Source organism: Sinocyclocheilus anshuiensis, unplaced genomic scaffold (genome assembly GCF_001515605.1).
Source record: "Sinocyclocheilus anshuiensis isolate Anshui unplaced genomic scaffold, SAMN03320099.WGS_v1.1 scaffold42, whole genome shotgun sequence".
In the NCBI taxonomy this organism is placed as follows: Eukaryota; Metazoa; Chordata; class Actinopteri; order Cypriniformes; family Cyprinidae; genus Sinocyclocheilus; species Sinocyclocheilus anshuiensis.
In genome coordinates, this window is record NW_015546057.1 from 495,048 (window position 1) to 521,598 (window position 26,551).

The 26,551-nt window shown below is 37.1% G+C and overlaps 4 protein-coding genes and 1 long non-coding RNA gene across 6 annotated transcripts in view; 1 reads left to right on the top strand and 4 right to left on the bottom strand.

Annotated features, from left to right (window-relative positions):
* mapk14b (mitogen-activated protein kinase 14b) overlaps positions 1 to 3,471 on the bottom strand; it is a 37,520-nt gene extending 34,049 nt beyond the window's left edge. Inside the window, exon 1 of one of the 2 annotated variants that reach the window (XM_016500565.1) lies at positions 3,081 to 3,471. In XM_016500565.1, the coding sequence (XP_016356051.1) occupies positions 3,081 to 3,199 (119 nt within the window). In that variant the 5' untranslated portion in view covers positions 3,200 to 3,471. The remainder of the gene's footprint in view (positions 1 to 3,080) is intronic. The other variant, XM_016500564.1, reaches the window with a different exon arrangement.
* A 2,584-nt stretch (positions 3,472 to 6,055) lies between these two features.
* tmem167b (transmembrane protein 167B) lies at positions 6,056 to 10,560 on the bottom strand. Its single transcript, XM_016500551.1, has 3 exons — positions 10,423 to 10,560; positions 6,935 to 7,066; positions 6,056 to 6,850 (listed from the first exon to the last, which is right to left on the bottom strand). The coding sequence occupies exons 1-3, from the start codon at positions 10,430 to 10,432 to the stop codon at positions 6,768 to 6,770; spliced, it is 225 nt and encodes a 74-aa protein (XP_016356037.1). The 5' UTR covers positions 10,433 to 10,560; the 3' UTR covers positions 6,056 to 6,767.
* Positions 10,561 to 11,799: 1,239 nt separating this feature from the next.
* Positions 11,800 to 17,942, top strand: LOC107699340 (protein FAM107B). Its single transcript, XM_016500568.1, has 5 exons — positions 11,800 to 11,922; positions 13,395 to 13,434; positions 13,540 to 13,684; positions 16,831 to 16,975; positions 17,642 to 17,942. The coding sequence occupies exons 1-5, from the start codon at positions 11,899 to 11,901 to the stop codon at positions 17,741 to 17,743; spliced, it is 456 nt and encodes a 151-aa protein (XP_016356054.1). The 5' UTR covers positions 11,800 to 11,898; the 3' UTR covers positions 17,744 to 17,942.
* On the bottom strand, positions 12,467 to 25,742 carry LOC107699341 (uncharacterized). Its single transcript, XR_001635453.1, has 3 exons — positions 25,659 to 25,742; positions 14,975 to 14,977; positions 12,467 to 12,479 (listed from the first exon to the last, which is right to left on the bottom strand). It is a non-coding gene; the product is annotated as an uncharacterized LOC107699341 (long non-coding RNA).
* LOC107699339 (beta-1,3-galactosyltransferase 6-like) lies at positions 18,613 to 24,026 on the bottom strand. The gene is made up of 2 exons (XM_016500566.1): positions 23,696 to 24,026; positions 18,613 to 20,526 (listed from the first exon to the last, which is right to left on the bottom strand). The coding sequence occupies exon 2, from the start codon at positions 20,517 to 20,519 to the stop codon at positions 19,515 to 19,517; it is 1,005 nt and encodes a 334-aa protein (XP_016356052.1). The 5' UTR covers positions 20,520 to 20,526; positions 23,696 to 24,026; the 3' UTR covers positions 18,613 to 19,514.
* Positions 25,743 to 26,551: the final 809 nt, after the last annotated feature.

Below are 26,551 nucleotides of genomic sequence, written 5' to 3' on the forward strand. Positions count from 1 at the left end.
TATACAGATCTTCTTTATGCACCAAGAGCTTGTAACACTCCAAAGAGAAAGGAAAAATTTTAATCGCATCATATGACCCCTTTAAATTGCATTGTCAAGTTTGACAATCCACCCTCAGCTCTGTTACCAAGCAGCCAACACTGCGCGAGCTGCTGATGAGGTAAACAAAATTAACAAAAAACAGTGAGCTTTTAATTTCAGTGGCGTGGAAATGGAAACTTTGAATACGTTTGGTAGAAAAGGCAAAGCCGATACTATTTGGTAAGTTTTCAGCGTCGCTCACTCACGAAGACAAAGACAGGGAGTGGGGCAAGAGTTGGCGAAAATGTGTCTTTCTACCATTAAACATCTCCGTCCTTCATTTGCAATTATTAATAAATGTAATACCATTGTTGGACAGCGCAATTGTAAGCGTTTTTTCCATTAGCTTTCAAATATGGCAGGCATAGCAGATCCCGCCATTGTCGTTGCCGGGGTTGTGTACGTGCGCATGGGGCGGAGATATCAAAATAGGGGTGAGGTCTAGTTAGGGTCTGTTTTGGTGCTTTCAAATGTCAACATCGTCTCGCAAAATTCGCTTAGTGCACCTTTAACAGTAACTACAAGGTTGTTCATCTATGATATATGCTTCTGTTGAAGACATCAGCCTGCATTATTCAACTTATTTGAAATAATCAAGTTCAAAAGTGGAATTCCAGGTGAAAAACTACATTACCCATGATTCTGCAAAGAAATCTCCACTAATCAGAGAATCTAAACATCCCACAAGAACTCTTTAGTGCCCGCCCACTCTCATCGTACTTATATTTACAGAATTGTCCAGCTTTCTGTGTTGACAGAAACAAGTGATAGCATGTACAAGCAGATGCATATGTAAAATAACATGATCGTAGGGCTGGATGATATGGCCAAAATTGATATCACGATATATTTCTTAATTTCGGTCGATACGATATAATTCCGATATCGATATGAACACTATAACGGCACAAATAAATCAATGTATGGGAAACTGGTAATGTATATCGAAATATCGGAAATGTGTTTAAAAATCATATCACCGTTATTGAAAAAAATTATATCGCGATACATATTGATATTGAATTATTGTCCAGCCCTACATGATCGTCAAAAATTGAACAGCATATAAATCAAAACTGCCCAATGTTACCGAAATAAAATGTCGACCCGGGATTCAGGAAGTTAATTTGATTTTTTCATTACAACACTTCCTTCAGTGAAGCCTTTGTCTTTTTGTACAATTTTCAAATACTTTTTGTTTCAAATCTAATTTTGTAATAATGTTGTGATTGACCTCATAGCTGGTTGGCTTGGTTCATGGCTTATAACTCCTTAACAAAGACTTTTAAAAAATCCCAGTGGAATAAATGAATGGGAAAATATTATATAATTGCTCCAAGGTGTTTCACTGTTTATATGATTCCACTTGTCTTTTACAGCGGTGCAGGCCAGAGTATGTGAGCGGAGTTGACTGAAGCAGATTTTTGGAAAGCACCTACATTTTCTCCTTCTCAGAGTGGGTGGGAAAGGGAAAAAAACAGAGTGGATTCCAGAACGTTTTGAGCAAAGGTTCTGTTACATACAGATTAAAGTACACACGCTGTCTGGTGACACCCTGAGCGAACTATTTATTTGATACAGAAAAAAAATATGTATGGCGTGCACAAGATGCCCTGTTCTCATGTCAGGGTTATAAAAAGTGGTTTTACAGAACGAGTGCTTCCTCTATGCCAAGAAACACGTGGCAGGAGTGTTACAGCTTCATGCAGGAGCAGGAATGATTGACAGTGAACACACTTGAACTGCTTGATCTACCAGACTTGCAAATGTCTTGGGAACACACACAATGGAGCTCTATATATATCTCTGCCAGAGGACACCGCTAGGACAGGATCCGCCCACATTATTAGGGACTGTCCAGGAAAATGAAAGACACACCCTCCTTCAGACATATCGAGGCCCGTGGCTCATCCTTGATGTCAGCAGCAGCATGCAAAGCAATGCTGGCTTTTCCTTCCTGAAACCCTCAAAGCCACATGCCAAACATTTTTGCTTTTATTGAACCTTGCATTAGCCAAACACGCACAGATACGACGAGCACAATCAATGGATTTCCTGCAGAGGTTTGGTCGCCGCTTGATGTCTGATGTAAAATCTGGGTCCTGAAGGAAAACCCCTAATCTAGAGCTTTGGAGTAAATGATGTAATATTTAGAAGAGGTTTCTAGCAGAGGCGCAGTGGTGAGGAGAACACCTAATCCTGGAGCTATGAGTCAGAGCAGAGAGTGACAGCATTCTGTCCTCACTTCACTTCCAACAACTTCACTCAGGGGTCGTTCAATTTTTTGGCCAAGCCAATGTTTTCTCATGGTTTAAATGAGAGATTTCTGATATCATTTTTCTTAACCGATTTATATATGTACTTTATCCATTTACATTACTACATTTTTTTTACAGATTATTTTCATGCATGATTGTCTTTTTATATTAGATGTAATATCCCAAACTGAGATTTAGGCTAATTACATTTTTTATATATTTTTATTTATTATTACCTTTTACTTTTGTTTTATTATTTATTGCCTTTTTACACAATAACAACCAATTACTACTTTGTTTATATTATTATTTGTATGTTATTAATTTATACTATTTAGCAAAATAATTATATTTTATTATAAGTTATAAATTATTTTATGTATGATTTTCATTTATACTAGATGTTTGATTATTTATATTTAGTTTTAACAATATTTACATTTAAATTATTTTATTGGATTTTTACACTATAAACACACACACATATACATTATATATATATATACACACACACACTTTTCTATAAATTATTGAAACTTCAAAAGCCATGGTGTTAAGACTAAGAGTGCCCTTTGCTGTTGCAAGACCTTTCTTTTGCAAGAGTATGTTCTGGCTCAACTTGCAACGCTGCACCGTTACTTTCTACAGACAGACCTGGAAAACACGCAAGAGGCCCGAGCGGACAGACCTGGTCATGCAAGAGCTTTAGGCACGACATCCAGTAAGGTTATAGATATTTACCACACGGTTCCATAAGCTCCAGAACCCACGGGCGACAAGTTCTGGTAGCGCTCCGGCACCTCCCATATGGTCTTATTGAGCTCCTGTCGATAGAAAGTCGGCCTCTCCTTGTGGGACATTCCTGTAGTTAGAGGAGTGGAAACTTCTGTGCTGCTCTCTTGGTCTCAGTGCTTGATATACACAAACAAAAAACAACTAAACAAAAGCGCAAGCTCCGCGAGTTCACAATCCAATCATGGCATCGGTCAAATGCATGGGCGCGAGCGCCGAAGATGGTGCACAAGCTCCAGCTCTGCTCCTCGAGGAGTCGCTGGGGGCCGAACTGCCGGAGCCTGAGGTTCTTCTGCGGATGCCTTTCTTTTCTGTTACAGGTTCTCCTCTGACGAACACGCGTGACGTCACGGCACAAGGGCAACTCTCGGGACTTCGCCCCAAACCTCGCGAGAGCGAGAACTTTAGTTTATTATGATTAAGGAATATTCATTATAAGCAACGCGAATGAAATGAAAGTGCAGAGTGAATAGTTAACATTGCATCACTGGCATTTAAACGATATCAACAGCACTGATTTAAATATGCTTAATGCATTCATTGGATCACATAACCCTCCCGACACTGACTCTGCTACACACATCCAAAACTAAAGGACAACTACTGAACACACCTCTAACTTTACATTTTCTTTAATCACCAGGTAAGTGAACAGAGAAACATCAATCCGTAAAGTGATGAATGCTTGCTTCGCTGAGGACATCTGCTGGGCAAACACGTGTAAACGCAAAAGAAAGCCTATAAACAATAGTAAAACTCTTCGGAGAATTTATTTGCGTTAAATTAAGGGTTCTTTAACCCTAGAAGACCCAACTATAGAAAAACAATACAATATACATTACAATAGTCTATATATGTATACACACTAATAATCACACAATAATGATAAAATAAGTCATATGAAGAAAAAAAAACATTTATTATCAAAAAAATAAGTTCCGATTATATTTACAAAACCGAACGAAAGCTTTAAAATATTCTTCATGACTTGACTTGAAAATTCTTCTCTTGTATCACAGTCCATCTCAAAGTCACTGTTCTCATTTTGGACAGCATCAGTGATATATCATACACATAATAATAATATGAGACGGTCCTTCTTGGCTGGCGGCCATTCTGAAATGGAAAAAAACTGATTATTTTGACCAGGCTAAAAATATCAGTGCAAATTGATCCCAAACATACTTACACACCCATTCACAGAATTCGCACAGTACTGTCTGATAGCTTATTGTGCGCTTTACTTATCATGCTGATTACTTATACCCCCCACATTCCAGAGCATTCTCACCTCACCTCATGCAGCAAGCAGATGTTCGGGCACACAAGCAAAGGACCAGTTAAGTACGTTTTATAAATGATAAGATCTACAGATAGTTTAAAATATTGTTACACAAATACTTTCAAATTATTGAAGAAAAAATTTATTCTTCAACTTGAACTTATCAATTAATAATCATAAAATCTTGATTGAATCTCAAAATGGTAACAAAAATGATCAAAAACAGTATGTTTCTATTAGTATTTTTTCACATGGAACAGATGAGAAGTACAAATTGTGCTACCCCTTTAACCCAACGTTGCAAAATCACAACACTGACATAACAAGCTCAACATCTAAAATGATCAATGCATTCAACAATACCTTAATATCTACGTGATCTACACATTAATAATCGCAGAGAAAAAAATATTTTAGCCATTTTACGTACTTGAATGTAGATTTATCCAGTCCAGTAAAACAAGATGAACTGCTTCAAGAGAAGTTCGCAGGTTGTGTGAATTTATGGCCAGGTAAATAGGCCTATTTTTAAAATCTAGCATCAAATAGCATTGCAAGGCTGAAGATTAGGACCCATTAGTTGTGTAAATGTGGTCGTAGAGAGAGAGAAAAAAAAAAACATGAGCAGCTTTAATTTAGTCAAGCTAAAACTGAGTGGGCCTTACAGGGTTAATCTTGTTTTTCTTGGCTTATACTCGTTAAATACACAGTTAATAGTAAAGTACGTATGTTTTATTTGTGTCATAAATATGATATTTATGAAAATGTGCAAAATTAGTTAATTGGCTTTCATGCGTTGTTTGCAGAAGCTGTGTAACATGTGTATGTTACAGTGTTAGCACACACACACACACAACACACACACAAGAAGAAACGTCTTCACACACAGTATTGTGTTGCATAGGATTTTATATCAAACATTATGTTCCACGTTCACAAATATGAACCCCCAACAGCTATAATTTTCTATAGAGCAATTACTGTGTACATTTACAGGCTAAACGAAACGTTTTACTTCAATTGTTGACTTTTGAACATGAAGAGTTGATGATAGGTTCAGATACGCTTTAGGACATGCATTTGAATGCATAAATACAAAAGAACATCTTGGCATGTACACATTTATGCCGTGACAAAACCGCATCAACACAAGAAAAGGGAGTCCACACATTTAGCATCAGCAGAAGCATCCTATGTTAATTCTTGACTTAAAGCAGCACTATGTAACGTTTGGCGCTCTAGCGGTTAATAAACAGAACTGCACACATCCCGCGGAAGAACATTCCAACCGGAGCTACTTCTCTAAGTTTATGTCTATGGCGATTCACGCAGGTATGTGTTACTCCGCAGCGGTGACGACCCGACCAGGCTACAATAGTCCAAATATAAGTACTTATAAGTGTACCGTAGTGATTCGGAATAAGACAAAAACGCGGTTTGGAAGATGAATTCATGATGTACTCGCTCATTATGTATATTTTGCCAATTTTGAACACAGAAAAAGTTACATTGTGCTGCTTTAAGTGTTAAAAAGTGACATTAGCATGGTTAATAAACAGTTAGCAAGCTGAGACCCTCATACGATTATATTTAAGATCCAACTTGTAGTGTATTTCCCCAATAATATCATATTATCCACATATAATATGAAAGCATGTCCATATGTTTATTGTGGTTTTATGTGAGCCAGGTTAGCAGTGTATTTATCAAACTGAACCAAACAGACACGTCTTTACAAAGAATTCACATGGTGTACATTATAATATTCCAGGCCATATGTGGTATCAAAAAATAATGTTGTACAAGTTTTGTTTCGATCTAATAGCATGAGTAGTTTGCCTATTTTAACATGAAAGTTTCCATGAAGTCTATGGAAAACTTCCATGCTGCAAACAACAGGTCTTTTATGTTTATTACAAACATTTGAATTTGAATAATGGCATAAGCCATTCAGGATGCCAAAAGCTAAAATATGGAAGCTCTCCGTAAATGGAATTTATATTATAAAAACAACTTTGTACAAGATAACATCGCTTTTCTGCCTTCTTAACTGTATCCCTCTAAGCCCAAGCAAAAAGTGTGCATGTTTGAGAGAACAACACAAGAAAAAGATGTGACGTTTGAATCCATAAGTAGGTGCTTCAGTTACTGTTTAACTCGTAACTAAAACAGAGTTTACCCGAAATCTAATCTTAAGTTAAACATTTACAAAAATGCAAAGCAGGTCTTAAATGGGTGCTAAACCGCAGGTGGAGTCGGCTCTCTGTGCATCTCCTCCAGCAGCCGGCGATACTCGCCAGCAATCATTTCTATTGGCGTTCAGTCCAGTGTCCAGAGAGAGCGATTCATCCGGGTCATTTCAGAAAAATCAGGTAGAACGCCATACACATAGAGGACGCCGCCACAGCGATGTGGAGCCGTGTGCCTATTACTGCAGCTGCAGACAGAAGAGAAAACACAGAGAGCGTGAAAACTCACTGCAGCATAATGATCTTCAGTACAGCTCCAACAGAGCACTAACCTTTGTAAAAGACTCCCCAGACACCCTTCTTCTCAGACAAGAGCCAGCTGTTCAGACGAGGGACCTTCTTCAGGTAAGCACACGTGCAAATGAAAAGAAGGCCGAATACAAGAATGCCGTCGAAAGAGTACACTGTGAATGAAGAGCACACTCTGTTACAAGTAGGGCTGGGTATCGGTCAAACATTTTCGATATCGATACCGATACCTTGACTTCGATACCGGTTCCTGAACGATACTTTTTTCGATACCTATTTTATGAAATCAATTTTAACAAGATTACATTATCTAAACAAAAAACAAACTTTGGTTTTATTTTTCAGCTTGATGTTTATACAAACTCAAAGACTCATCTCCTGAGCCACTGCACAAAGGAACAAAATGCAACCAACAGAATAAATCAGTGCAAATAGTTTTTATAAAGCTCAAATAGTCTTCAGTTTGCACATCTGTTAGGCTACATTTACACTAGTGCGTGTTCGTTTTAAAGATCGCTGCTCTGACTCCGAGTCAGAGGTAATAACATATTTAATTTAAGCAACATTACATGGCCAAAACACACATTAGACGGCAATCGGACGTTATTACAAACACTCAATGGTGGTTTAAAGTGAGTTTTGAGTAAAAGCAGAATATAAATCTTATTTATTGTCTTATGTAGCATGATGCTACAGTTTGCATGAATGGCCACATAACACGCACTTTCGGTCATGTAGTATGAACGGACATCTGCATATGATCGGAACTCCACGCAGATCCCGCGCTACTTTCCATTGGAAATGAATGACTGAATGACCGGTCTGTCGCTTGTCATTTGTCGGAGATAGTAGAAAGCCGGCTTGAAAATAGGGCTGTGACGGTGAGGAAATTTTCCCCCCGTTTAATCGACGTGTGACAACACCGGTATCACCGTGGGGGCGGGGCGTACATAGCCTATTCACGTTTAAACTCAATTAATATAAACAGCGTATTAAATGTATTTGGCTTCTAGATTTGTATATTAAGTTGCTCAAGCAAGTGGAAACACATTTGAACACAGCATATAGCTTTCTTGTGTTAGGTTATCACAAATATTTTAAATTAAAACTTACCACTGACAGAAACAGTCGGCTCTCGTGCCTTTTACATTTAAATCTTTATTACAAACAGTCCAGCGGGTCTTAAAGAACTTTGTTTTTCTACCTCCACAAGACACAAGTGCATATGTTGCCTTGTTTACAATGCGCTGTCACTTTAATTCAGCGCTTGCAGCACAGCAAAAATAGACTCGGTGCTTAAACGATCGCTGCACTGCTGCAGACTCGCCGCACCTGGAACGCACTGACAGACCGCAACCGCGTGCAGTGTGAAAGCTCTAATCCGTTAACATGGGTGAGTAAAAAAAAAACGCAACGCACACGCACTGCAGACGGAGTATGTGTGAAACAGGCATGACTGTGCAGACCGATCGGTGTATTACAGTACCACGGGAGCTATAGAGAGCAGACTGCTCCATGCGCTTTCGAATCGCTCACGCGGATGTCAAACACTGATCGATCTGCGCCGCGCCTCTAGTCGAACACACCGGCTTGTGTTGCAGGCTTATTGGCTCACTGGCGCTGATGAGATTAACCCCTTAGGTGTCGAAATGTGGTACCGAACGACGAGACGTTTTTCGATACTCGATGGTATCGAGGCAATTCGGTCGGTGCCTAAAAAGTATCGAACACGATACCCAGCCCTAGTTACAAGCAGCTTAAAACATGTGTTTTCAATTGAATTTTACTTCAAGTAAAACTTTTTTGAAAATAATTTTAAGTGATGTTTAGGTATGTTGCCTTTGGGAAACACTATGTATTTTTAATGCAGATTTTTAATGTTTATGATCAAAAGTACAATAAAATGAAATATTCGTACAGTTTAAAATAAATATTTTCTATATAATTATTTTAAATTATACTCTCTCTCTCTCTCTCTCTCTATATATATATATACACATTTCGATATGTAATTTATTTCTGTCATCAAAGCTGAATTTTCTGCATCATTACTCCAGTCTTCAGTGTCACATGGATCTTCAGAAATCAGTCTAATATGCTGATTTGCTGCTCAAGAAAACATTTATTCTTATTAGCAATGTTATACTTGGTGTATTTTGATCAAATAATGCAGTCTTGGTGAGCATAAGAGGCTTCTTTTAAAATCTTAAGCATTCCAAACTTTTGACCGTGTATGTGTTTGGGTCAAAGACGAAAAAGGGTTTAAGCATAAAAACAATAAGTGTAATACTGCTTTAAATTGTTGTTGTTTTTCCCCAAAAAATGTAAAAAGTTTTTTTGTTTAATTTAATTGCAATTTTGTTTTTGTTTTTCCGAGCAAAAATAAGTATCATACATTTTTCCCTGATTTACAGAAGAAACCCACTAAAATGTCATTCAGTGTAACAATCTTGTCAGCCATATTTACAACAAAAAACTATTTATGACATATTAAAAGACTAATTACTTTCACCCCAAATACTAATTAGTTGTAATTTTAATTTTTTTTAATTTGCCACTATCCTAGGTTTTGCCCATTTTTCAATAAGAATTTTTACTCATTTAAAACACAATAAAATTTAATATGCTCCCTTATTCTTTTATATATTTTAATAAGTAGGCCTACAAGTCAGAATAAGCATGTTGTTTGAATTTTTACATACATCTTGTGTTACACTGAATGACAATGTAACATTATTTCAACCACATTTTGACATTTTATTCTCCAAAAACTTATTTGAAAGCTTAAAAGTAGACACTTTACTTACATTTAATGTGCTTTCTATGGACATAAAATCACTGTTTTAAATTTCTTTTGATGCAGACATCTTAACGTCTTTGACCCGTGTATAAAATAGTTTAAATTCTTTTCATTTTTAATGAATATGTATATGTATATGTGTGTGTGTGTGTGTGTGTATTTACTGCATAAGGCTAACTCAGACTTGTCATTTAAACACATTTTAATTCAAATAATTTAAACATGAGTTTTTTTAAATAATAACAGTTGAATATAATTTAAGCATTTTTTAACAATTTAGATGATGAACACAATAGTTTTAAAACTAAATTTACTTACTAACTCATGTTAATAATAATTTTTAAGAGAAGAAAAAATATGTATTTTTTTAAAAGACGTCCAGAATCCTCAACAGTGTACAGGTGCATCTCAATAAATTAGAATGTCGTGGAAAAGTTCATTTATTTCAGTACCATGATTGTAGTAATATACATTGCTTGCAAAGTGAATAAAATAAGTTTGTTACACTCAAAGAAAAAAATATTTAGGCCTAAATGTTAAAGGGGTCATATGATGCTTTTTTAAAGATCCTTATTTTGTGTATTTGGTGTAACAGTATATGTTGACATGCTTTAATGTTCAAAAAACACATCACACACACACACACACGCTATCGGACCACACAGACTTCCTGTAGCGTTCTCATCATAACACGCGTCTTTATTAACATACCGTTTGTCATTTTCGCAGCTTTCAAATCCCGTGTTGAGAAGAAGCGCTAGTTGCCAGTGGTTTTTTATTTACTCTCTTCATCAGTTCCGCATAGACAGCGCAGGAGAGATGGCTTTGACAGGCTTCCGGTACCGCGGAATTATGGGAAATCACCAGACAGATTAAAAGCCTTCGCTTCGTTACAGCTAATACGAGAAGATGGGTAATACTGTTTTTACAGTCGGTAGGTTTAGGGAATCAAAATATTTGTAGTCTACATACAACTACTAATACATATACTGTACATTATTATGTATTATTATTATCAATAATCATAATAAAATATATTTTAGATAATGTTGTTTTTATAAAATGATATAATTTTTATAAAATTCTATATATAATGTTATATATTATTAATTATATAAAACTATTATTAATAACAATCGATGATGACAATTATAATAATAATACTAAATTGTTAAATCAAAATATTTCACATTTACACACACACATTAATAATAATACACATTAATAATAAATAAAAATATGCAACTTTATATATATATATATATATATATATATAACCATTATTGTATTAGCTATTATTATTATTAATAATAATGTTATATTTTATTATATGTTTGATAATAATAATAGTAATATTTTTTAACTATTTATGTTCATGTATTGTTACTTGACTGATTGTTATCTCTTTACAAAGTAAAGCTCACAAACTATTTAAAGCAGCAAAATTGTGAAAAGAGCTGTTCTCTTTTTTTGTCATTTGTAACACTGTGACAAGTGTGTCTGACGATTCGAACATAATTTAGTGCAGCAAACCTACAGATGTGGTGCTTGCTTACTATCCTCAAATGATTTAAAGATACTTTAATATGAAGTCCGTGCTGAATGCGACTGACACCCACAGTGTCTGAGACTGAGTGTTTCTCCACCCGTCTCTAATAGCATCCTGCAGATCCTGGCAGGGTCTCTCTTGGCAGGAGAAAGGGACCATAAGGTGTGCTCAGCTGTCGTCTGGCAGTACTTGGCAGCCGCTGTGTTGGCATGTTTTATTTCTGTGTGTACGTCCTAATGCAGTGCCACAGTAAGCTATTAGCGTCTACCTCCATGCTGTCATGGTTTCAGTGGTAAAGTTATCATAAAATGCCATGTGGACCATTAGAAGAATCTACTAATCTTGTTCAAATGCTAAACAAATTCACTATAAACACATTTCTGCTTGCATGTTGAGAGAATAGGTCTTAGTGGCTGCATTTTTGTAAGCAGCAAAGCAGGTCGCTTCTAAATGGGATTGAATCTGTATGTAATCCACCATCTGTTGGGCAATGGGCATCATCCTGAGGTGTGTTACGCAGCTAATCTGATGCCATTCGTTGCATCAAACTGTGGAGCAACCAGCTTTGCCTTTAAAACTGTGTTTGTGCACTTGAGAAGCGTACCGTCCACCTCCTGCTGACAGATCTGTGCTTCAGTATGCTGCTGTATTACAAAACTCAGGTAAGATTTAACCTGCTTACAGATTTCATTACCACGGGTTTTCTTTGCAATGAATTTTGAGTCATTTTTAATAATGCGAATTTGTGACTTGAATATTAGTGCGAATAATTATTTATTTCACATGGCTAACATGTACTTTCAAATTTCATGCCTTGAATTAGATAATTTGGTAACATTATTGTAAAATAATTCTTAACGAATATAGTAATAATGATAATACTGATATTGTTATTTACAGTAGTAGTACTATTGTTGTTGGTTACAATGTTTTAATTATAACATTAAATGATTTCTTCAAAAAATGTACAAGATATTATTTTGTTATATAGCCTAATTTAAAGGCACAATATGTAATCTTTCGCCGCTAGAGGCGCGTATTCAAAACAAAGGCGTAGTTTGATGACGCCGTGACTGAGTGTGGAATCATGGGAGTTGTACAGTAGTAGTACTATTGTTGTTGGTTACAATGTTTTAATTATAACATTAAATGATTTCTTCAAAAAATGTACAAGATATAATTTTGTTATATAGCCTAATTTAAAGGCACAATACGTAATCTTTCGCCGCTAGAGGCGCGTATCAAAACAAAGGCGTAGTTTGATGACGCCGTGACTGAGTGTGGAATCATGGGAGTTGTTGTCTTCATCCCCACAGCCGATGCAATCCGACGGGACTCGGGCAGAAATCATGATCATGGATGAGCTAATGATTTATTAACGTAGTAGAATGAAGCAGGGTGAGGCTGAAAGCCGTCGAAGCGAAACAAGGCCGCTGAACGAGCGCGACACACGGCTCGAAAGCAGCGGAGCTTTTATTATGCCACAGTCGACCGCTTCTGCTCCTTCCGGTCGTGCGTATGTGGGGTAAAGCAGCGCTGTTTTATCATACTAGATACATTTGAAAGTTATGTTATAATGCTACTCTGTGCGGTCATCACCGGTCTATTAAAACGCACAACATATTAAAGCGTCTTTGGTGTTTCCATGTTTTCTACAAAACAAAACCGGAAATCGAGGGGTTATGACGTCATTGGCAGGCGACACAATGACACTATGGACACGGTCCGTGTCACTAGTTAAAATTGCTTATTTCTCTGGATTTAAACATTCTTCGAAACATTTGGAATAATGTAAGTACACAAATCAGCAATATATATAACACTGTTCTAGTGGTTTTTGGATATTTTAATTAAAAAATCTTAACATATTGTGCCTTTAATAATAAACGAATACACTAAAACACGCAACACCCCCAAATAAGTTTTTTGAAATTATTTTTCTTGTTGTTATCTACTTTGTATTGATTTATGTTAGTAAATAAATTAATACGATTTTAATATATATATATTAAACATGAATAGTACAATTGTAGAATAAGGTACAATTATCATATATAAAATAAAATAAATACAAACAATTATAAATATAGCAGAAATAACACAATCTGAATTATCTATTTTTTTTTTCTATAAGGTTATTTCACAAAGAATGGGACAGAAGAATCAGAAAACAGGTATTTTTTCAGCCCTTTATGATTTTCTTGAAATCTTCTTGGGTAAGAACCCAAAAATTAATAACCTCATAGCTCTGATAACATTTTGTCTTCTCCGTCCGTCAGAAAGCTCCAGCGGTGCTTCTACTGCATCCCAGCAGGCTACTGAAGGCCAGGACGATCTCATCCGGCCGAAGAAACTGTTCAACCCTGTTTTGGAGTCTTCTAGTCGTAGAGGTTTACATCGTGAACTGCTAGTCAGCCACAGATGGTGAGCTAGAAATGACAACAGCCCCTCCTGTTCATTTACAGCCCAGAAATGGTTTCTCGGGTGACTTTAGCAGTCTATTACAGCGGACTCATACAAAACAGGGCGCTTCTGCGATTTGGTGTGTGTTGAGGCTGTGCTTTCAATTATGTGTGGATGAGTTGAGGCCAATTCACAGGGATCAGAGCATCTGCCGTCTGAACAGAATCCCAACAGACTTCCCTGAGCTCTGGGAAAGGGGATCTACAGGGCACATAGATAGAAAACAACACCAGCAGGCTAATCTCTTATTGAGCGTGTGTGGACTCACAAAAATCACGTTTGACGACATTAAAACATTATAAGCCCGGTTTTGGTCTTTGATTAGTTTGGAAAAGAAACGGAGGACACAGAACAAGAACAACAAACTACTGAAGACGGCAGCAACAATAGACACCCGCTGTGACAAGCGCGTATGTGAGGGAATTAAGGGATACCCGCAACTATAGTTTAAACGAGAACAAATTGTTAGCACTCAACTCTATTTTAAAGAGGATGAATCTCTCTAGTGCGCATGTGTCGAGCACCTGTTGTTCGTGCACTGGCCACGGTTCGGAAATTAACGGGGATTTAATAAACTGTGATCATGTTAAATACAAATGAACTTGTATTAAAAATACGGTAGCACTTTATTTTACAGTATGTGTACTTCCCTGGTACATGCATGGCAAATATCTTGTACCTACAGGCAAATGAGTGGTAATACAAGGTACTTACCTGAAGTGTATGTACATGGTAAACAATAAGAAACACGGCTGTACTTAACAGTCATACATGCATGGTAATTTGTTTGTACATACAGACAAGTGGGTAATGACGTTCACTTACAGGTAGTGTCCGTACATGATAACTAATTAGATACATGGTAAATATGTAGTACTTACGGACAAGTGGGTACAAACAGGCACATCCTTACAGTATCCGTATATGGTAACTAATAAGACACATTACTGTACATACTAATGATATGTACATGGTAAATCTGTAGCACCTACGGAAAAATGTGGTATTATGTGGTAACAAACAAGACACATACTGTACTTGGTATACATGTGGTAAATATGTAGTACTTACCAACAAGCGTGAGTAATAACGGTCACTAACAGGTAGTATCAGTATATGGAAACTAATAAGACACATTACTATACTTACTAATGGTCTATACATGGTAAAGTTTAACAAAGTTTGAAGACCTGGTAATTCCATGTTTATGTCAAATGGTGCACTTTATTTTACAGTCCTATTTCCATATACTTACTATGTACGTACTGGTGTATGTACCTATTAGTTAATGTACAGAATAAGTTATGCGGTACTCAAGTTGGGGGGGTATAAACATGGACTAAGGTACTTATTGAGTAATTGATGGTAGGTGCCATTGCAGTTAACTTGCCTTATCTTTAACGACACGGATTCTCTTAACTAATTGGTCCAATAGGGATTTTTGATGACGTACATTCCTAATAATTATGTGTGTAGAGAGATTTTATGTTGGAATTATACAGTAGCTACCAGACTCATATTTGCACTTGCAACTCCTGATTGTCATGTGTCTAAATCCCTATTTAAATGGACTGTGCCTGCTAAGTATTAACATTATTCAGTGCTGCACAGTTACTGCCGTGTTCCCAACCAACTTCCAAAGTTCCAAACTGCAATGGCACCTACCATCAATTACTCAATAAGTACCTTGGTCCATGTTTATACCCCCCAGCTTGAGTTCCGCATAACTTATTCTGTACATTAACTAGTAGGTACATACACCAGTACATAGGAAGTATATGAAAATAGGACTGTAAAATAAAGTGCACCATTTTACATAAACATTACACAGGAATTGCCAGTTCTTCAAACTTTGTAAGCACTGTTGTGGAGAGCAATTTAGCATTAACAGGCCTACACAAGCAATTGAAAAATAGTCCTCTTTATATTAGGTAAGGTTAGGACTTACCAAGCGTACCGTATATATACCAAGTACAGTATGGGTTTTGTTTGTTACCACATAATACCACATTTTTCCGTAGGTGCTACACATTTACCATGTACATATCATTAGTATGTACAGTAATGTGTCTTATTAGTTACCATATACGGATACTGTAAGGATGTGCCTGTTTGTACCCACTTGTCCGTAAGTACTACATATTTACCATGTATATACATTAGTAAGTACAGTAAAGTACCTAATTAGTTACCATGTACGGGCACTACCTGTAAGTACCCACACTTGTCTGTATGTACAAACAAATTACCATGCATGTATGACTGTTAAGTACAGCCGTGTTTCTTATTTGTTACACTTCAGGTTTTGTGTTACCTTGTATTACCACTCATTTGCCTGTAGGTACAAGATATTTGCCATGTATGTACCTGTGAAGTACACGTACTGTAAAATAAAGTGCTACCAAAAAGACTTCGACACTCATTGTGACCTTGGACCACAAAACCAGTCATAAGGGTCAATTTTTTTTAAATTGAGATTTATACATAATCTGAAAGCTGAATAAATAAACTTTGTTAGGCTTGTTAGGATATGACAACATTTAGCCGAGATACAACTATTTGAAAATCTGGAATCTGAGGGTGCAAAAAAATCAAAATGTTGAGAAAACCACCTTTAAAGTCATCCAAATTAAGTTCTTAGCAATGCATATTACGTAAAATGAAGTTTTGATATATTTATGGTAGGAAATTTACAAAATATCTTCACAGAACATGATCTTTACTTAATATCCTAATGATTTTTGGCATAAAAGAAAAATCGATGAATTTGACCCATACAATGTATTGTTGGCTATTGCTATAAATATACCAATGCTACTTATGACTGTTTTTGTGGTCCAGGGTCACATTTGGTACTTGCCTAGAAAGGTGTGTTTATGACAATAGATTACATGAACATTAGGCTTTAATTTTGTTTTTTTGTCATATTTTGAAAAAATATATTAAATATTTTATATTCCTAATAATAGTGTAAACTCAATCAAGTGAGAGATAAATACGTTTAAACTTTTCAAGAAATGAATTTCTACAATATCGCATGAATCACTAGAATGAGTAACTGTTTTTTGCTAATAAACACACGAGGTCTCATTGAAAACTGTTTGCAGGGGTCTCCTGCCTGAAGAGAAGCCAGAGCTGAAGCGGGTGCTGGAACAGAGGAGACTGGAGCAGCACAGAGAGAGAGAACAAGCCTCACATCCGCCATCTGACCTCGAGCAAGAGCTGCACAAGAGACGCCAGAGACTCCTGGCGGTACGTGTTCACAGGTTCACGCATGACGTCAGTTCAACATGACAACTCTCGGAGGGATTGGCATGGTAATATACATGACAATGTTAATGTGTTTGGTCTCGGCGGAACAGATCTGCTACGCTGCTGCTGCAGAGCAAGTACCGAGACTTGCTACTGCCAATACATCCACAACATGCTGCTGTGAGCATGTAAGAAACAGCATACATGATCATCCCGTAGCAGATCTATACAGGTGGAGCTGGGGAAAGTGGAGGGTTTCTGAAGCAAGCTGCAACTGCTACGGCAGCACTAGTCATATATTTGAATGTTGAGCAGGGAGCTCATTGGCTACCGATACAGGAGAGAACCAATCAGATGTGCCATGTGATAATGATGTCTTTATGTCATATTGAGTTAGCTCTATCGGACTGCGCCATCTAGAGTTTCATGCCAGAACTTTGAAATTCAAGCAAAGGCATTTAGCGCTGCTGTCAGTGAATCATGACTTAAGGACTACAACGACAACAATGGCACAATAAGAAATAAAAAAAACATTAAAAAATCTTGCCTACCCAAAACTTTTGAACAGTGTTGTACCATTAACCCTGTGAAAAACAAAAAAGAGATTTCAATTCTGTATTATGAGTATTTAGGAGACTCATTGGACCTGTGATTCTTTCCTTACAGTACGAGCAGGAAGAGCTGAGACGCAGAGAGGACCTACAAAACATGCCAGAGTTTGTTCGAGTGCGGGAAAACCTGAGACACATCACCGTCACAGGCTACTGAACCAACAGAAGAACTACGAATACAACAAAACCCATTTTCTCAAAGAACTGCTTTTTCAGAGGGAATCATTATCATCAGCATGATTCTGTCATTTTGTGTTGTGCTCTCTCACCGCAACCAAATCTGAAATGGCTTTTAAAGTGTGCAAATGACTTTTTGTATTACCATCCAGGGCCCAAAAACTTTTAGATTAGAGTTCCCCCCCCCACCCCCCACCGTTATAGCAATATTCTGTTGCACTCGGAAATACGTCACAATACTGAAGTTGGTCACAATTTCTGGTTCACATGGACTTTTTTTTAAGTGATTTCAAATTGAGACGTGGTCACATTAGCGAAACCTAGGTGAAAATCCACTGTTCACTATCCATTTATCAATAGTGTAGTGATGCACAAAATCACTTCAAACTAAAGTAGCTTTACATTGCTCAACATGGCGAATTTGGATGTTCAAAATAGGGCTGCACAATTAATTGAATTTCTAATCGCGATTACAACTACAGATGCCACAATTACGTAATCGTTCAAAGCGGCAATTAATCGTTCAAAGTCCACTATTTTTTCTTTCTATATGTTATCTTAAGGGTTTCTCCATTGTTTTAATTTTAGTGTTAGTATAACATTATAATACCATTCATATTTTTACTTTTTTTTATTATTTAAAGAAGAAACCAATCCAATGTACAGTTGACATTTGAGCCTTAATGCTATAGAAAGGCAATAAAAGATTTTTTCTTTTGAGTGTTTTCAGCTTGTTTATTTTCATATAAAAATATGGCATGCAGTTGCTTCAAACAATGGTATAAACATCATTCAATGTAAATTGTGATAATCGTAATTAATAATCGCAATTACAATTTAAAGGGAATAATCGACAATTATGATTTTTGTCATAATCGTGCAGCCCTAGTTCAAAGTTTAACAAACATGAATCCAATGTGAAATCTGTATAGTAAAATGCAGAATTACACATTGCGCCAATTTTGATTGAGATGGATGCATTTTTTCCCACAGAATTTCACTGTACAAAGGTAAATATGATCACATCCTAATACATGGTTTTAATAAAACTACTCTTTTTTTAAATTAAAAAAATCATACAAGGAGACTGATCTGGTGTAAAAACTGAACAAAAACCATTTAATAAAATTTGAGATACATTATTTACAACTCAGTCACAACACATAAAATACTAGAAATACTGCCAAACCTGGCGGCCAAGTTCTCTAATCTTCAAGACAGCTTTATAATTATATGGCAAATTTGTGAGCAAAACTCACAAAGAAAACCATCTCAGGCATCACAATGGACAACATTTGTCAAAATACTTAGGTTTATGGACATTTATCTTCAAGTTTCTTTCCTGTTAATAAACTGCTAGTCTGGCACATTCCTTTTCTTATCCATGTCAATTTATTTCAACAGATATGCTCTAAACATCTCAGGATTAAATGAACGATAAGATGGAGAATTCTATGGGTGGACATCAAGTACAGAAGGTGTATGCGGAGAATGCAGCAAAAATATCTCACTTCACCCAGAATCCCCCAGGCTCTCCGTACAAGCTGACTCTACTTCGAATCAGCCTAATAAAGGAAAAACATCTCGATCTCAAAAAGAGCAGCTTTTCGGTAACATCATCTCCCACATTTCTAATTTAAAAAGCCTTTTCAAAAGGTTAAGAAATGCTGTTTCGGCTCGACACACGACACTGATAATAAATAAATAAATAGCAAGTGGAAAAAATGCATATGATCACGGGTGTCAAAGAGTCAGGGGATGCCATCCTTCCGCTGGCAACACTGAGAAGGCGGGACGCTCCAGTCGTAAATGTAGGACAGCCTCAGTTTGACTTCCTCTTTGCACAGACGCCCATTTTGCTGTAGCGTCTGATGCTTCTCCAACATGTCCTCTAAACTCTGCTTGTGAGTGACCAGGTACTTATTGCTGCAGCCGCGCGACTTATACTCCGTGTCGAAGCGCGGATCGTGAACCCGCTTCACGTCCACGGGGGCCAACCAGGCGCCCAAGGACACGTCCTCACTCTGCCAGGTCTTTAGAAACCCCACGTTGAGACGTACGTAGTGCACGAGGTCGGTGGAAAGCACGTAGCCTCCACCCAGGGCATAAGGTAAGTAGTAGTCGCACAGCTCCCAGGCACTTTCTTTCCATTTCCCGGCCGTTTTCACTCTCCCGCGGCCGGAGAAGAAGCCCCAGTAGAGTCGGCTGGGCTCCTTGGTCTTCAACTCCTCTTTGAGGAGATCCAAGCGGGCGAAGGTGTCGTCGTCGGTCTTCAGAACGAATTTAAACTCCACGTTTTGGTCCAACCAGGAGTACATGTGAAGCAGTTTCTGCGTGAGGTTCTCGTATGAATCCCGGAGGTCAGGGAGCAGGAGGAGGTCATGGTGACGGATCTGCTCGGTTCCGAGGTTCTGGAGGTCTTCTGGAGGTAAACCCTCGGTGCCAATGACAAACCAGTAGAGCACTTCGGAATCGTGTTTGGTCAGCCAGGTGCTCCGGATGATACTGCGACGCTCCGTGTACTTTGGGCCCGTGGTGATGAGAACGACTAGGAACGTGGAGAGCTCTTTGGCGTGAGGAGGCCCTGCCGGCAGCTTCTGATGTGACTCGGCCCGCGGCGCCACACCTGGGGACTCGGCCGGCTTCAGCGTCTCAGACGTACATTTGGCGAGGAACAAAAGGACGACGGCGAATAAGAAGAAGACACTGAGTGCCAGGGCTGTCTTGTGACGACACACGAGACGGACCAAATTCATGATGTCACTGAGAGACAGAAGGAAATCGTACCACTTTTGAAAACAAGCCTTAATTAAAATGCGTGCAACCTTAAGGCCTGTTCACACCAAGAAGGACATTTGGTGCACTAAACATTTGAATTTCAATGAATGTCCATTAATGGGTCCGTTCAGGGGCCAGTTGCATAAATTTAGCCCCTGTCTTAAGAACTAGTTTTAACAAATAGCAGTTGCCAAGGGGTAGTAATCAGTCTCACTTTTCGAATACAAATAAGACCAATCTACCTTTTCAAAACTGAATTAAAAAAAGTTATGACCAGTCTTGAAGAAGAACTTTTTAAAGGGGTCATCGGATGCCCATTTTCCACAAGTTGATATGATTCTTTAGGGTCTTAATGAAAATTCTGTAACATAGTTTGGTTAAAATTTCTCAATGGTAGTGTAAAACAACACAGATGGTTTTTTACCGCCAAAAACAGCTCTTTTAAGGGGAATGTTTTCTTGCATGCCGCTTTAAATGCAAATGAGCTCTGCTGACCCCACCCCTCTCTTCCGAGCCGCTCTCAGAGAGACGGTAAACTTTAGTTTAGAGCATTCCCTTCCCTTCAGATTCATCGTGAAACTTGCTAACTAGCACTTTATTAGGAAAGGCGATTTGTAAAGATTCATTAAAAAACCTTACACTCACTTCTTCTGGACGTGAAGCTGGATCACAAATGAGGCTGCGTTTACACTGGCACAAAAAATCCGATCTTTCGCTCACATCTGACACAGATCGGAATTTGTTGCACACGTGTAAACACAAAAACCCGCACGAGATCCGATTTTTTTGCATCCGATCTGAGCCACTTCCAAATGTGGATTTTAATCGGATACACATCTGATATCTGGACATCCCACCTACGTCTAAACACACATATCCGATTCTCCACAGAACTCCCAATGCGAGGGCGACACGTTTGCGCATAAAGATTTTTAATGGCGTTTTAATGCCGGCGTGCTGTATGCGCTCGCATTTTATTGCGATGGAAACTTTTTATAGGTAAGAAATTGCACATTCAGGAGCTGGTTTTCAACCCCTGCCCCGTGAATTTTGAAAGTACAACAGCTAAAAGCTACATATATTTCTCAGCAATGAGGTGAGAACTTAGCAGTTTTTGTAATTAAACCGACAAGCTTGTTTGCAATGCTTCACAATCGCTCGCTCGCACGTGGGTGCATGCGTTCGTTCGTTCGTTCTCTCTCTCTCTCTCCTTAATTTGAATTCATTTCAATAAATATCATCTTTATTTCACTAAAGAATTCTACCTCTAACGAGCTGTAGATAAAATAGTCTAACAAATTAAAATTACCGTTATTTTCCGGTCTTTATCCATTCAGTCAGATTTTGTGCTGCAAAACATCCATGACTGCCGTTGTCCATGCTGGCAAATAATAATGGCCATTCGACCAGTCGGATACCAGTCATGTCTAAAGTGAATGTAAACAGACGTGCCAGAAAATCGGATATGGTCAAAAGATCGGATCTGTGCATTAAGACTTGCAGTGTAAACGCAGCCTGATTCGCGCGAACATAGACTCATTTAGGCAGATCGAGGGAGCATTCCCTTCAAAGACAAAGGTAATCCACTGCGAGTTCAGCGGCTCAGATGTCGGGAGTAAATGGCGACTGCTATGTTCATTATTACATCCAACAACAGAACACCTCAATCGCTTAGGAGTCATTCTTGTCTACATCTGCTCCAGCGGTGACACTGGGTAGATCTTTATCATTATAGGGTGGTTGTGTACACACACTACCAACACATTTCAGTTCAAACAGGTTGTAAAAGTGCATGTGGCATCTGATGACCCCTTTAAGACTAGTCTAAACAGTTTATGCAACCGGCCCCAGATCGTCTGGTCTCTTTTCCATTGCACTGCAAAGAAAACTGGCCAGCCGATAAGATTGTAGTTTTTTTTGTCACATGCTGTTTGATTTACTTTATTCTCCATCATAAGCAAGTTAGGGTGGAGTCACATTTGCAAAATTTTGTGGGCAAAAAAAGGGCCATTGTTCATTCTTAATAGTGTAGTGATGTATGAAGCACGGCTCACACAGAAGACACTTTCAAACCAAGCAGATTTCTGTTGGTCAAAAATCTGCGCCCTCATGCATTAAGGGCTGGTCACATTACACTTTTTCGTTCCATTGACTTCTATTCATACACGCATGAATACAGAAGACAGGAAACGCAAGCATTTGCACATTTCACTGCATTTAGAAGTTTGAACTTGAACCCTGTAAATTTATATCGCGTGAAGATGTGTGAACAATAGAAGACTGCAGTGGCCTCCTGAATTAAAAGAACGCAAACTTTAAATCTGCAGGATTACATCGTTGCAGTTAAGTGAAGTATATTACATATGTTTTATATGCATTATATGTAAATCTGTTAAAAAAAAATGTTTCCATGCCAAAAGTCTAATGTGACCACTGCTTTTACTTCCGACTTCACTCAAGAAATTTCGCTGAGCGAAAAAAAAAAAAAAATGTTCTGCTGTAAATTCGCTGGTAAATGTGGCCGCACATTAATTATTAGAAACAGAAGCTGCAGCTTTGAGCAGCGTTGCTTTGTGTAACCAATGTTTACTTAACCAGGGTAACTGCTGTATTTATGCTTTTCTATAAGTGCCACCTACTGTAAGAGAATGAATCTGCACTTTCATTCAGCCTGTCTGCCATTTTTTTTCTTTGGTCAGAGCAGGAAAAAAAATGTATAAATAAAAAAATGCATAAATTGCACGAAAAAAAATCTGAAATTTGTGTTGTTGTGAACAGGCCTTTAGCGCAGATGATACAGAACAGATCAAAGACCATCAAACTCTTAGGTTATTTATTTTTTGCTCGAATTCACTGGTTATTTTTAAATGTCGCTGATGTTTTAGAGTACAAATATTCCATGCAGTCCTGCTACAATATTTTTTTTAATTAATATGGCCATAAAACTGCATGGATAGTAATAATAAAATAATTACTGTTCTTTAAAAACATTTTAGATAAAGTATAGTATGTCATCTAACATTAACAATAACAAAACGATAAATAATAAAATCCTATTATTTTGTTGAACCAGGTTAGAAAACCACATCAACCCTAGAAAGACCATAGTGCACACAGAGACCACTAAATATTCCTCACGCAACATGCACATTACCTGGTAGATTCCCTGCAAAGTGATCATTTACTGCGCTTATGGCTCATCCTGTGCATCTTTATTATAAGAGGTTGCTTTGTTTTGCAGTAGCAGTTGATGGGCTGGAGATGAACCACAACTCTCCGTCTTCTGCCTCTCCACACAAAGCGTACAATATTCACACACAGCAGACGCACACACCTCCCGCAACGACTACAAATGTCAGACTTTTTGATTCGCGTTTTGAACGCGTTATTAATTTTCTCAGCTCAAATGCACGCACGCACACACTCCGCACTTCCCGTTCACAACCACAGACTGAAGAAGTCTTGATGCTCTGACAGCTACATTGACGACCGGCGCCACCTACCGGACTGGATAAATGTTAAAAAATAAAAATATACAAATTTAAATAAAAACATGGAAATGTTTACATAATACACTTAACAGCTTTCTTGTTTAACAGATTATAAATAAATAGATTTTGTATTCTTTAACTTCTGATTTCAAAATTAGAAATAATGGTTTATAATTACCGTACTTGCATTTATGTATACTAAACTTTGCAAACAAAAGTAACAAATAAATCAATAACATTACTTATGGAATGACGTAAGTGGGGAAAAAAAACAAATATAATATTTTCAAAACGTAGTTGAAAGCTGTGCATAATGTGATCTTTAACAAACGCAGAAAAAACAAAACTATTGAAAAAAAAAACTATGTAGACCACTAAATGTACAACGCATGTCAATATCGCAGTTAAATCTGTTTACAAGGAAATGGTTACTGGAGTAATATTTATAAATGAGTTTGAAAGATATTTCTTTGCTATTATTGTTGTTTTGTTTAAATATTTATGAGGTAGTAATTTCCAAATTCTGTGCCATATCAAACCATCAAAACAGCTGTTTCAGAAAGATATAATCACGTCTGATATTTACCGCTACGCAGGGGTGCATCTTTCGCAAGTACAACGACGTAACTCTTCATAATTCGACGTGAACGCAGTTATATGGTCATACCTCCGTCGTTTGAACCACACATAGGCTATGTGTTAAATATAATATGGGATTACAATTCTGCTCAAAAGATGATCTTTCGCGCGCAAAATTGTGGCAGAATTGTAACCCCATAGTATAGTAGCCTACTGTCGTTAATTACGTCGTGTGCATGTGGTGGAGTAATAACTTCTGCTAATTAATTGATTCAAGATCGCAAGTAAAATTCAGATTATTCTAGTTTATTTACACGAAACATCAAAAAGCTTTTTTTTAATGTTCTTGGTTTCTTCTGGTGAACTAATATATTGTATTGTCAAGCTACATTCAGCACGAGTTTCTGTCTGGGCAAATGGGCAAGCAAAAAGAGTGACTTAGCTTCAGTGTTGCCAAATAATTTTCAGAGAAAGTTGCTAAAGGAAGGTCCATTTGTTGCTAAAAGTTGCTAAATGACCTTATGACGTCCTTGTGCGATGACGTCACGCGTAATCAAGATGCAAAATTGTCACATGAAGTCTCAGCAAAAAACTATTTTATATATGTTAATTTAGATTTGTTTGTAAAATATGCGTAATATAATAAAATATAACTATTTTACAGACATTGAATTATTGAACACTTATTGAACGTTTTTTTAATAACTAGTAAACTAGTAATACTACACATTCTCAACAATTATGCTTTAAGCAGTGTATTAGTAGTTAGTTAGTATGCTACACTAGTAGTAGAAGTAGCAAAGTCTGTAAAAATAGGGCACAATCTAATATGTTAATATGAAATAATTTTCCGTATTGGGTTTTATTATTACCTGCATTTTAAATTACGCAATATGAAATAATTTTCCATATTGGGTTTTATTATTACCTGCATTTTAAATTACGCATTGTGTTTTTTGGTTACAGGGTTACAGTGGATAATGGATAATATCCTGGAAAATTACTAGTATCTTTTTCATTTTTCTTACAGTGTACTAACTGAACAACAATTGCAGGTACAAGCTACAAACAAAGTGTATCATAAATTAACAATTATTAGATTATTATTATTATTAAATTGAACAATTGCAAATAGCAGCTAACTTAATTCACATGATGTGTGTACTGCTAGGCATCTTTGGTTTCCTCTTTTCGTGTAATTTGGATGGAAAATGTGTGACTTTTTATTGTCTGTCACTTATCAAAAGTTGCCATTACCTGCATTTTAAATTACGCATTGTGTTTTCTGGTTACAGGGTTACAGTGGATAATGGATAATATCTTGGAAAATTACTAGTATCTTTTTCATTTTTCTTACAGTGTACTAACTGAACAACAATCGCAGGTACAAGCTACAAACAAAGTGTATCATAAATTAAGAATTATTAGATTATTATTATTATTAAATTGAACAATTGCAAATAGCAGCTAACTTAATTCACATGATGTGTGTACTGCTAGGCATCTTTGGTTTCCTCTTTTCGTGTAATTTGGATGGAAAATGTGTGACTTTTTATTGTCTGTCACTTATCAAAAGTTGCCAAATACATTTTTAAAATAGCTAAATTTATTGCTAGGTGTTTTTGGAAGAAAAAGTTGCTAGGGTAGTCTGAAAAGTTGCTAAATTTAGCAAAAAAATTGCTAAGTTGGCAACACTGCTTAGCTTAGAGTGACTAGCTAGACGATTGGGTTGTAAAAGAAATAAAAGCTTAAAGCTAAAACAGCAAGACACAAAGTTGAATTGATGTTTTGTTTATTTGATGGAATTACAATGGGGAAAAATGTTTTTTTTTCCATCGTTGCTTGACATTACAAAATGTGTACAGTACTTTCTTGGTTGATGGTTGATGCTAAATGTTCTCTGCACTTCAAAATCACTGCCAAACATGTTGGAGAGAATG